This window comes from Mus musculus, chromosome 7 (genome assembly GCF_000001635.26).
Source record: "Mus musculus strain C57BL/6J chromosome 7, GRCm38.p6 C57BL/6J".
NCBI classification, from domain to species: domain Eukaryota; kingdom Metazoa; phylum Chordata; class Mammalia; order Rodentia; family Muridae; genus Mus; species Mus musculus.
In genome coordinates this window covers 120,374,492-120,386,974 of record NC_000073.6, presented here as the reverse complement: position 1 = coordinate 120,386,974, position 12,483 = coordinate 120,374,492, and the positions used below count along the sequence as shown (strand labels likewise).

The 12,483-nt window shown below is 39.9% G+C and overlaps 1 protein-coding gene across 2 annotated transcripts in view; it reads right to left on the bottom strand.

Moving 5' to 3' along the window:
* The window catches only part of Abca15 (ATP-binding cassette, sub-family A (ABC1), member 15), a 79,217-nt gene that overhangs the window by 20,728 nt on the left and 46,006 nt on the right, over positions 1–12,483 (bottom strand). For both annotated transcript variants that reach the window (XM_006507945.4, NM_177213.3), the window contains 4 exons: positions 11,819–12,110; positions 4,469–4,715; positions 4,125–4,329; positions 1,674–1,890 (listed from right to left, as the gene is read on the bottom strand). In XM_006507945.4, the coding sequence (XP_006508008.1) occupies positions 1,674–1,890; positions 4,125–4,329; positions 4,469–4,715; positions 11,819–12,110 (961 nt within the window). The remainder of the gene's footprint in view (positions 1–1,673; positions 1,891–4,124; positions 4,330–4,468; positions 4,716–11,818; positions 12,111–12,483) is intronic.

Below are 12,483 nucleotides of genomic sequence, written 5' to 3'. Positions count from 1 at the left end.
CCTGATTAGATTGTCAGGTAAATAAATTTTTACAATTCTTAGAACTTTATGCTAAAGTGAATCTATTACCACATTGCTATCCTATGTCTCTGATAATTTTAATGTGAAAAATACATTTGATCATATCAATATAACGCTTCAAGTTTTAGTTTTCTGTATACACATTTTTGTGGCTACTGTACTTTGTATATCTTAGTTCCTCAAACTGTGTTTTCTGTAAAGAGCGTGAAGGTCAAAGCTGGGTTTGAAGAGTCCATTATGACCACCTTGCCATTTATCTTGTGATCATACTTTGTCATTTTGCTTTATTGCTTGTGTGCAGTGTTCATAATGACTTTCAGATTACTCTTTTGTTTGCTGTTTTCTACTTCATTCTCTCACTTCCTCTCCTTCCTTCTGTACTGGACAGATCGTGTTTTGCAAGTTACACTTTAAAGAGACATTCTATCGGTGACCCTGGACATCTGGACACAGGGCTTGCCGGTTCACTCTTGGGCTCCGCTGTAGCTGCGGCTGTGGCTCCTCTGTGGTTACAGCTGTGGCTGCAGTATCTTTGTAGCCTCAGGGTCCTACAGCTTTACCTGCTGGACGCAGGTAAGGGAAGTTTCTTAAACTAAAGATTTCTGTCTGTGAACAAGTCTGGAAATTCTAAATTTTTCAAACACTAATTCTTTGTCTTTTATGATTTCTTTCTAAACTTTATTTAGTCACATTTTGAAACTTTATCCTCCAATGATTTTAAAATTCCATGTTTTTGTTGTTTATATGCCGTGGGCTATCTTAGGTATATATATATATATATATATATATATATATATATATATATATATATATATATATATATTGCATTAGTATTTAATATACTACCTCTCACTTTAACTATGGATAATATTTTAAAACTTTAATCTACAGAAGCTGTTTTAGCTTTATTTTAAATTAAAAATTTATTTTATGTGGAATTTAACTATGAGATTATCTGGAAGCTAGGGAATTTGTATTTGTATATTTTTTTTACTATGGAACCACAGCCAGCTGAAATTATTTAAAACAAATTATCAATGTTTTGGGTTTTTTTTCTCACATGACCACTATACTTTTAGAACAAAATGTCTGCGAGTACTTACAAATTCTTAAGGGAAATGTTTATTTTGTATCTATCTAGGTCAAATAACCCTAACGCTTCTGAAAGCGGGTGTAAATGGTTCGAGTCATTATCAGCCGTGTGAGGCTTGAGAAAAATGCTTGAGTACGCAGTGAAGAAAAAGCAACACAACATTTTCAACAAATGGTGCTAGGGAAAATGAGTGTCTACATGTAAAGGAATAAAAATAGATTTGCATCTCTCACCCTGTACCAAAAATCAATTCCCAAGGATCAAAGATCTCAATGTAATACCCAGAACTCTAAAATTACTGCAGCACCATTGAGTGTAAGCTATAGGAAGTGGGAGAGAGGTCCTGCCAAGGACCTGAAGCTCAGGTTTGGCCTCTGAGCCGAGCATGCTGACTAGATGATAGTAGAAGCCCAAGCTTATTGAGATATTTCTGATACAGATGTTTGCAAAATCCTAGAATGTAACTGTCTACTACTACCCATCTTTTTGGCCCATTGGTGCTGATTTATGTCTTGCCTTCTGTGGGGAAGGGGACATTTTGTGACGTTCTCACACTTACTTGCTTCTATTATGGTATCCATTAAGAGACTTAAAGTGCCAGAGAGATAACAGAACACCAGAAGATTGATGTAGGCAGAGTTGCTCTTAGAAAACAGGAAGCTCAGCAGGTATGTGAGGGGGATGGCAGACCACCCAAACAGTGTGAGGATCAGCATCGTGTCCAGAATGTGGTAGTCGGTGACATAGATGTCAAATTTGCAGTATTTGAACATAACCTGAAACAGAGGGTACAGAGACAAAGGTGAAGCTAGGGTCTGTCTGTCTGTCTGTCTCTCTCTGTTTTCTCTGTCATTATCTTTCTCTGCCTCTCTCTCTCTCTCTCTCTCTCTCTCTCTCTCCCTCTCTCTCTCTCTCTTCTCTCCACACACACACATACATGCCCTAAGCCAAAACACTCAAAAAAAAAAAAAAGGAAATACCAAGACTTTCATTTTCTTTAGAATTTTCTCCATAAAATAGAATTGCCTCCTTAAAATAGAATCTACAACTCAACATGAATTCAAGTCATGTGTATCTCCTGTTCACTAGAGGACATTCCAGCAAACAGAATCATAATCATGGTCTTTTTTTATTTTATTTTGTTTTTCTCATTAGAAAAGTTTTTCTAAAGATTCATGCACAGTACAAGTAGACTCTCATACTAACAACAGCTATCAACTTTCCTAGAGAGTAAATGATTTCCTCCCATGTCTTCAGTTGTGTCTCATTGATAACCATTGCTTTTTTTTTAATTACGTATTTTCCTCAGTTACATTTCCAATGCTATCCCAAAAGTCCCCCATACCCTCCCCACCACTTCCCTACGCACCCATTTCCATTTTTTGGCCCTGGCGTTCCCCTGTACTGGGGCATATAAAGTTTGCCTGTCCAATGGGCATCTCTTTCCAGTGATGGCCGACTATGCAGCTAGAGTCAAGAGCTCCGGGGTACTGGTTAGTTCATAATGTTGTACCTACAGGGTTGCAAATCTCTTTAGCTCCTTGGATACTTTCTCTAGCTCCTCCATTGGGGGCCCCGTGATCCATCCAATAGCTGACTGTGAGCATCCACTTATGTGTTTGCTAGGCCCCTGCCTAGTCTCACAAGAGACAGCTATATCAGGGTCCTTTCAGCAAACACTTGTTAGTGTATGCAATGGTGTCATCGTTTGGAGGCTAATTATGGGATGGATCCCTGGATATGGCAGTCTCTAGATGGTCCAACCATTGCTTTTAAATTAGGCTTCATAGGTCTAGCCTGCTTCTCCCATACATTGCAGGTCCTCCTTCTTACCTACTTATAATTCATGTGGGAAACTAGTTAAGGAAGCATAAATTTAGAAAGACCTAAATTAGAATCTTGTTTGACTGAATCTCCTCCAAGGTCCTGGAAACTACTACTCCACACTCTGAGTTTGGCTTTTCATAAGTCTCATAAAAGTAGAATCACACAGTATTTGACTCTGGGTGGTTGCTGTATTTTATAAATATCCCCTGTCTTCATCTGCAATAACAGAAAATATGAGAAATAACTTCTTTCTAAGGCCAAATGACGCTGCATTGCTTGTGGTTGCCATATTCTTTTCCCCCACATATCAGTTGGTGGTCATTAAGGTGTCCTCCACATTTTGGGTATTGTGATTATCATATAATGAAAGTAGGAATGATAATATATCTTTTAGACAGGATCTCATGGACCCCAGCTGAGGATGATTGTAAACTCCTAACCTCATGCCTCTATCTCCCGAGTACTGAGATTCACAGACAGGCACCATCATTCCCAGTGCTGAGATGTGCTTTATGAGATAATGAGCAAGGTTACTTACTGGCATAGCTAGGTTTGTGAAAACATTAGATAGAGGAGAGATTTTCCTTGTGGAATCAAAGGAAAAGAAACTCTCACAGGCTTTACTCAGCAGCTGACTCAGACAGACACAGACACCCATAGTCAGACAGTGGATGGAGCTCAGAAAATCTTGTGGAAGAACAGGAGGAAGGATTGCAGAGGGAGAGGATGGAACTCTACAGAAAGACTAACAGAGTCAACTAACCTGGACCCTTAGGGCTCTCAGAGTCTGAACCATCAACCAAAGATTATACAATGGCTGGACCTCGGTCTGCCCGCTCATATGTAGCGGATGTGCAGATTGACCTCCATGTGGGTCCTGAACAACTGGAGCAGAGGCTATCCCAAAAGCTGTTACCTGAATGTGGGATATGTTCTTCTAGCTGTGCTGCCTTATCTGGCCTTAGTGGGAGAAGAGATGCCTAACCTCGAAGAAACTTGAAGTGCTGAGGGCTGGGGGTGGGAGGTGGGAGTAGGGGACACCTGCCCAGAGGAGAAGGGGAGGGGCAGAGGGGAAGGGTTGTAGGAGAAGGTGACTGGGAAGGGGGCAGTGAGAGGGATGTAAAGTGAATAAATAAAAAATTAATTAATAAAAAGAAACTTTCACAACATTGTTTGCACTCACCAGTAGGAAGCAGCAAGAAATGAAGAAGATAATGAGATCAAATACCAGAGCAGAAAGCCAGTACACAAGGATGGAGACCCCACTCAGAAACTGCATGTGCTTTGTCTTGTTGTGTCTCTCAGTCACCGTCAGGATGCAAAAGCCACTGACCAAAAGAGCCATGCCCAGCTGAATTTTGAAGGCTACAATCTTCCCATCTGTACTCCTACAGAAGGAACAAAAGGAAGATACAGATTTATACCAATGGCTGTTTTTGTCCCAGAAAATAGAATTGAATGGGGTGGGAAGAATGCATTTCAAGTGCAAAAGTAAAACAGACAAACAGAACAACAACAAAAACATACCCCGGCCATTCTTTCCTCTGGGGGCTTGGCTGAGGTTTATTGAAGACTGTTATGGAAGCATCAGAACCAGAAAGTGACATGAAAAGAATGTTGTCTAAAACTGTCAGGGATAGAGATGGTGAATGGTAGGCTTCATTGTTGAACAGAACAGTAAGGTTTACTCTATTTGCAACCACCTTGATAGAAAGTGCGATAACACATAAATGAACGCATTCGTCATTTCCCTCCAAATATTTGAGTAGGTCACCTAGGACAAAGACACAATACTTGTCAGTAAATCTAACATGCTGCTCACGACAAACTCTGTCATCCAAGGTCTAATAATCAAGCCAAGTTTCTCACCACTTCCAAACTTGCTGAGATAATTCTTTCAAACATTAGCTGTTACCCTTGGGGCTTATTCTATCATTAAAGTCTGGGCTTTCTCATTGTATTTACCATAACCCAAACTACAATTTTGCTGAGAAAACACCCTTCAACTCAACTACCTCTCTTTAACAGATTGGTAAGAAATTTAATTCACATTGCAGAGTTTACTAAACTCCCCTCAGATAAAATCAAAAAACTAAAAAAAACTTAGTAAATGTTATTTTTATTCCCTAAAATTGCTCTTTATTTTTGAGCTTTTTTCTTGTTTTTCTTTTTTCTTCTCTCATATATTACATCCAGACAGCAGTTTCCCTCCCCCTCTCTTCCTAGTGTCTCTTCTTCACTTCTTTTCACTCCCAGATCTACTCCTCTTCTGTTTCCCTCCAGAAAAGAGCAGGCCTCCCAGGGATATCAACCAAACGTGGCATAAGTTTCATTAAGACTAGGCACAAACCCTTATACCAAGGCTGGATGAAGCAACCCAGAAGGAGGAAGGTGGTTTTAAAAGCATGCAAAAGAATCAGAGACAGCTACTCAGCTATTAAAAAGAATGAATTTATGAAATTCCTAGCCAAATGGATGGATCTGGAGGGCATCATCCTGAGTGAGGTAACCCAATCACAAAGGAACTCACACAATATGTACTCACTGATAAGTGGATATTAGCCCAAAACCTAGGATACCCAAGATATAAGATACAATTTCCTAAACACATGAAACTCAAGAAAAATGAAGACTGAAGTGTGGACACTATGCCCCTCCTTAGAATTGGGAACAAAACACCCATGGAAGGAGTTACAGAGACAAAGTTTGGAGCTGAGATGAAAGGATGAACCATGTAGAGACTGCCATATCCAGGGATCCACCCCATAATCAGCATCCAAACGCTGACACCATTGCATACACTAGCAAGATTTTATCGAAAGGACCCAGATGTAGCTGTCTCTTGTGAGACTATGCTGGGGCCTAGCAAACACAGAAGTGGATGCTCACAGTCAGCTATTAGATGGATCACAGGGCCCCCAATGGAGTAGCTAGAGAAAGTACCCAAGGAGCTAAAGGGAACTGCAACCCTATAGGTGGAACAACATTATGAACTAACCAGTACCCCGGAGCTCTTGACTCTAGCTGCATATGTATCAAAAGATGGCCTAGTCGGCCATCACTGAAAAGAGAGGCCCATTGGACTTGCAAACTTTATATGCCCCAGTATAGGGGAACGCCAGGGCCAAAAAGGGGGAGTGGGTGGGTAGGGGAGTGGGGGTGGGTGGGTATGGGGGACTTTTGGTATAGCATTGGAAATGTAAATGAGTTAAATACCTAATAAAAAATGGAAAAAAAAAAAAAGAATCAGAGACAGCATCAATCCCGCTGTGGTGGCACACGTCTTTAATCCCAGCACTCGGGAGGCAGAGGCAGGTGGATTTCTGAGTTCGAGGCCAGCCTGGTCTACAAAGTGAGTTCCAGGACAGCCAGGGCTATACAGAGAAACCCTGTCTTGAAAAAAACAAAACAAACAAACAAAAGACTCCCACAAGAATACCAAGCTATACAACCATAAAATATATGCAGAGGACCTAAGTCAGACCTACACAGGCTCCCTGGTTGTCAGTTCAGTCTCTGTGGGCCCCTGTAAGCTTCGGTTCGTTGATTCTGTGGGCCGTGCTCTTGTGCTGTTCTCATCCCCTCCAAGTCCTACAATCCCTCTATCTCACCGTCCACAGGATTCCCTGGGCTCCTTTTTTGAGTATTTCAGAGCTGCAAAGCACCAACATTTTTTTTTGGTCAAGATCCTGAGAGGAACAAAAGCATTGAGGGAAGCCCAACATTTTGTTCCCTTCTAAGTGGTGGGAAATCCCTGCAAGTCTCCAGGATTTCAGTGAAGCATAAGACCATCATACCCTGTCCAGCAGTGAGGAAGTGACAGACTAAGCCTTATACAAATCCAGCCTCTGTCCAATAAGCTTCTACTCAGCCCTGCAGTGGGTTGAAGGATGCCCATTCACATGGGTTTCAGCTTGCAAATCATTTCACTGTGTCTATTGATTGCAACACTTATCTATCCTGGAAATAACCTGATAGGAACACTTGCAAATGTGTTTTAACAGTTATGGGCTCATTCCTTAACCCAATCAAACTGACATTAAATGAACCATGAGGTGTGTGTAGCCTCATTTGTAATAGTACTTCATTATTGTTAGTTTTAAATCACGTGTCTTCTATTCCACAATCCACTTAATCTATTCTACAAGCTAGAATTACTTTACCACCAAAAAAATATAAGCATTAACATATAAAGAATTATGCACCTTAAGAAGTGGAATCTATCTCAAAGATATAAGGCTGACTCAATATATAAAAATAAATGTTACACACAATACCAATAGGCTAGCCAAAATTACACACTCAGGTAAACCTCTGGAGAAAAGAGTTTAAGGTACAGAGGAACTGGGTCAGTTACACGTTGCTTGTTGGAAATGTAAAACTGCAGAGTACATGGAAAAGCAGCTGGTTTCTCATAGAATTATACATGCAGTTATCATATAAGAATGTGGAATGAGATAAGTTAAAGGAACACTAGCTAGAATACTAGTGAAACTGAATACCTCTGAATTTACATTGTCTTGAAGATGCACACTCACATTAAAAACAGCAGCTGTACTCACGCTGTGCTTGCCAGGAAAACTGCAGCTGTCTTTTAATGAGTGAGTAGTTACACAAACTGTGGCATCCCCATGTGATACAGTAGTAGTTAGCAATTAAAGAGAACAACACTGGATACACACAATTATCAGAAAACCACACTAAGTGAAATGTTCATTCCAAAATGTCACACACTGTGTGACTCCATTTTATACCACTCTTGGAATTATCAATCTTACAAATACAGAATAGAGACTAGCAATTTCCAGGGATAAAGACAGAAATAGATAGCAAGTTTGTGTGGTAGTAAAGGCAATAGGAGGGAAAAGTGGGTGGAAATGTTCCATATGTTAACTATTTTGTTTGACTGATTCCATTTTCATATTATAGTTTTGATGGAGGTTACCACCAGTGCTGAGGCCTCTTAATGTTTTGTAAATCTACATAAACCACAAAACAACACAGCCAAATGGTACCATTCTGACTTTCCTCCACACAAATTGAGAAAATAAAGTCTACGTAGTCCACTCAAGATGTGTCTTTTGAACATACCCTCTTTGCCCTGTTATGCTCGTTCCCTTGCCTAGGCTGCCACTGTAATGCTGCAGCTGACTTGACTGCTGTCTCTCCCTTGTCCATTGTTTTCTCCACCTCTCATATGAGGTTATATTAAACTGTGTGTTTGTTATGTGACAGGAACTGGGCTAGGGGCTAGAGATATAAAGAAGGTTCTCATCTCCCCATAATTTCTGTTGAGAGGAGATGAATAATGCACAGTTGTAATTTGGTGATGAAGCCCATAACTGAGGCATACTTCTAAATAAATGAAGGGGAGGCAGTTTCATTCCGTGAAGGCAGGAGATTCTTTATGTGTTTCTGTGGTGCTAGAAACCTTTCCAGAGCTCACATTCACTCAATTTGTGGTGCAACATAAAGAGTTTACAGTACTGCATTGCTCTCAGATTTGACAGGAGGTAAAAGTCTCAGTTACCATTCAGAGAGGCCTCCGCGGTCTCCGAAACAACACAGGCTACTGCCAGAACATTACCCACAGTAATATCACAATAAGACCCTATCACTGAAGATACTACACATTTTGCTACAGGACAGAGAAAAATTAGTCACTAATGGTCTAGGAAACCTCCTCCCCACCGGCTAGCCTTCATAGTGCTGGAAGATGTTGTAGAGACTGATGGAGGAAAAAAAAAGCTATCAGTGCATATGTTAAATGGACCAGGGAAGATATAACCACTGGTACAACTGAGGCACGATTGTTATAGGCTAACTAATCACCTTATGATTAGATCTGAGATCTGCTCCACAGGAGGAAATTTCATGCATGGTACTGAATTACTGGTCAAAGCCCATGGAGAGGGAGGTTATAGGCCTAGGATAAAACCTGCTGTTGTTATTTTGCTAAGTGGTCATACTGTCAAATTGGTGTTTAAATATCCATATTTATACCAATAGGCATGATGTCATTCAACCTTGGCTGGAGAAGCCTCTTTTTGCAATGGACACAAGTCAATGGAGAGATGCCTAGCTGGTAATTGTTCTGAGACTAAGAGACTGGGTTCTCAGACCTAAGTGGGATTACTAACTCTCTAACCATGTCTCAGAAAACATCTCAGAAGAGAAGACAGAAAGAATGTGAATGCCAGAGGAAGGATGTAGTCTCCCCTCCCCCAGCCTGAAACCTGCTTGCTCAGGGGTGGAGCTTCCTGCTCATTTGTTCTGCCATGCCCACTGCTGGAACCTGCCGCTTTGCTGTTCAGAGCCGTGCACGTGGTCACCCTGCTATTGGATCCCAAGACTAATTGGCGGTGAATCGGGCCCCCTTCCCCTGCTTTATAATTGCGTGCGGAACAATAAAATTGAGCTTTGATCAGAATGACTGTCTTAGCTACATTTCTTTATCTCGCCACCTAGCCCCTCTTCTCTTCCAGGTTTCCAAAATGCCTTTCCAGGCTAGAACCCAGGCTGTGGTCTGCTGGCCGGACACAACAGAAGGAGAAACACTGTCTTTTGGACATGATGTGACTATGGTACCCATGAACACACAGCAGCTGTGGTTTGCCTGCATAAGACCATCACAAAATCAAGCCAGTCAGAATCCTAACATAGAGGAAACAAATGCTCCTCAGAACCTCATCCTTTACAGAGGAGCTTTTGGCAGTTAATAATTTCTAGGGGTTAGAAAATTAAATTTTGTGTGTATGGCCACTGGTAGGCTTTCTAGGCTCCACTAGATGGTCCCACCCATGCATACATGGAAAACACTAATTGGTTTAGTGGGCTATAAACAAAACCATTGTGAGAGAAACATGTTAGGGGACTATGGGAGTAATTGAAGGGGGAAATAGGTGGTATGTATTTTTACATTTTATTGTATGTATATATAAAAATTCTAAAAAATTGAAAAAACTTTATAGGGTTGCTAAAGCATAGATCATTTGGGGATAAAAGAACAGATGCAAAATTATCTAGAAACCTATTTCCCTACTGGAAAACTTTTTTTCTACTGTCTACAGCAAAGAGAGAACAAGTTCTAAAGAATTTAATGCCAATTCTTTACCCTAAACAGCACATTTTAATGAAGGTCCACAGTTTGAAATAGAGACAATACAAAAATTAATAAAACATAGTCATGGCTAAAATGATTAGAACAAATAGTTAAAATTTTATGTGTTCAGTTTTCTAAAACAGTTGGGTTGAGAAAGGATAAATATATCTCTGTGTATGTGACTAAGTTTCAGTAAACAAACAGAAAATAACATATATTAAAGACAGGTGACAATGGCGGGTCTGTTATATCATTCTATTGCACTTCTGCCCCTGTTCTTAATAACAAAAATGCATATTCAGTTACTCATTTAATGTTTTAGTGAGCAAAGCTTCAATCTAAACAATCTTCTTATGAGTCAAGATACTGCTTTTTATTTAGTCACATCTATCTATCTCTCTATCTCTCTATCTCTCTATCTCTCTATCTCTCTATCTCTCTATCTCTCTATCTCTCTCTCTCTCTCTCTATCTCTCTCTCTCTATCTCTCTCTATCTCTATCTATCTCTCTATCTCTCTCTATCTATGTATGTCTATCTATGTCTATCTATGTCTCATCTATCTATCTATCTATCTACCTATCTATCTATCTATCTATCTGTCTATCTATCTATCTATCTAGGAAGAGAGAGGAGTTTGGATGCAGGGCCTCTTGCATATCATACAAGTTCTGTTCCACTGACCTAAATCATAAGCCTTATCTGAGTCTCACTCTAGCTCAGGCTGGCCTTGAATTTGTGATCCTCCTTCCAGATAACTGGAATTAGAAGACCATACCAGGTCAGCTCATCTATCATTGTGGGATAATTTATTGTAATCAGCCAATCTATTATTTACAAGCTAGTTCCACTGAGATCATGTCTTTAAGGAACAGTTAATATTCTTAAACATATTTTCATCCTTCACACCAAAACCTGAAGAAGAGAGAAAACAAACTAAGCTTCCCTATCCTACAGCTATGCACAGGACAAGCCCCAAAGGAACAATACCCACCAGGCAATGAAAACATATTACCCAATCTGGGAAGAAATGATTATATAAGAGAGAGAACATGGCTTATGTTCTGAAATGTAGTGTGTTATACTGAGTGGTTTGTAGACACAAGGCAGATCAGGTTAAATCCAAGTCTGCAGTTTCTGTCTGATTTGAGTCAAAACATTTGACTTCTTTAAATGTCACTAAGGCTTATTTGTAAAAGTAGTAAAAATATCTACCAAGTATGGTAATTGTTCAATTTAAATGGCATACAGGCCAAGTACTCAGTATAACAAATGTAAACTTTATTGCTATCTTTGAAAATGTATTCTTAGTAGCCTGCCCTGAAAGTCTTCAAGATTCTTGTTTTAGACATTATCACTAAAAACAAACAAACAAACAAACAAACAATCAAACCAACACCTGGAGTTCAGTACTGGAAGCCATAGTTCCATGCTGTATTTCATGTGCTGCATTGTGCCCAAAGTGTAAAAGTATAACAAACGTGGGTACCTCATATTATTATTATTTTTTATTGTTATTGTTGTTATTATTGTTATTATTACATGTGTTGAACTAGAAAGGAATACCAACTGCTCACAGCCAAAGTGCAACCAATACCAGTTAACTTTTAATACCAGTAGCTTTAATTAGGACATTGCTATTGCTTAACTGTCTCTGGTATAATGAGTGTCAGAAAAAGAATGGAGCAAGTTACCATGTTATAGTTATACCTATGTTTGGGAGTGACCCAAGGAAATCAATGAAGAGGCAACTTTTTGTTTCTAAGTTAGCCTTACCTTGTACTTCCTTGAGTTGGTGGTTGCCAGGTTTTAGCATATTCTCAAGGTGTGTTAAAAGACTTGATGTCAAGTTAGATTTCCCCCAAATAGAAAAAGGCACAATGGTTTGACCATATTCGTCCAAATTCATTTGCCTAATTTTCTTATATCTAAACTCATGAGACTTGAGGAGTAAGAAAGTAGAAATGATAAGCCCCAGTATCTGCACCAAAATCCCTCTCCAGTTTCGCCAGTTGTACATCAGCCTCTTCATGAACATGGCACGGAACTGCTGCAGGTAGAGGGAACACTAAAAAGAGAGGAGAGAGACGCTGGGTCACTACAACCTCCAGTATCAGTCACACTGAAATGCATTGACATCAATGTCTCTGAAATGTTGTGGTGTAAAAAGTACATGGAATAAAACATACATATTTTAAGTGCATACAGCTTATCTAAGAAAATAAATAAGTTCTTGGAGGAGACCCAGACCCGTGATGTGGCACCCAGTGATGTTATCACCCATCTGTCAGTATAGGGCAAGGGACAACAAACCACGGACTTTTTGAAACAACTCTTTACTAGAATGTGGCCAAGCACATTTGTCCTGTACCTTGTGGCTGCTTCTTGTGCAGTGATAATTGAGTGACAGGGACGGAGACCATGTGGCCCATAGAACCCTC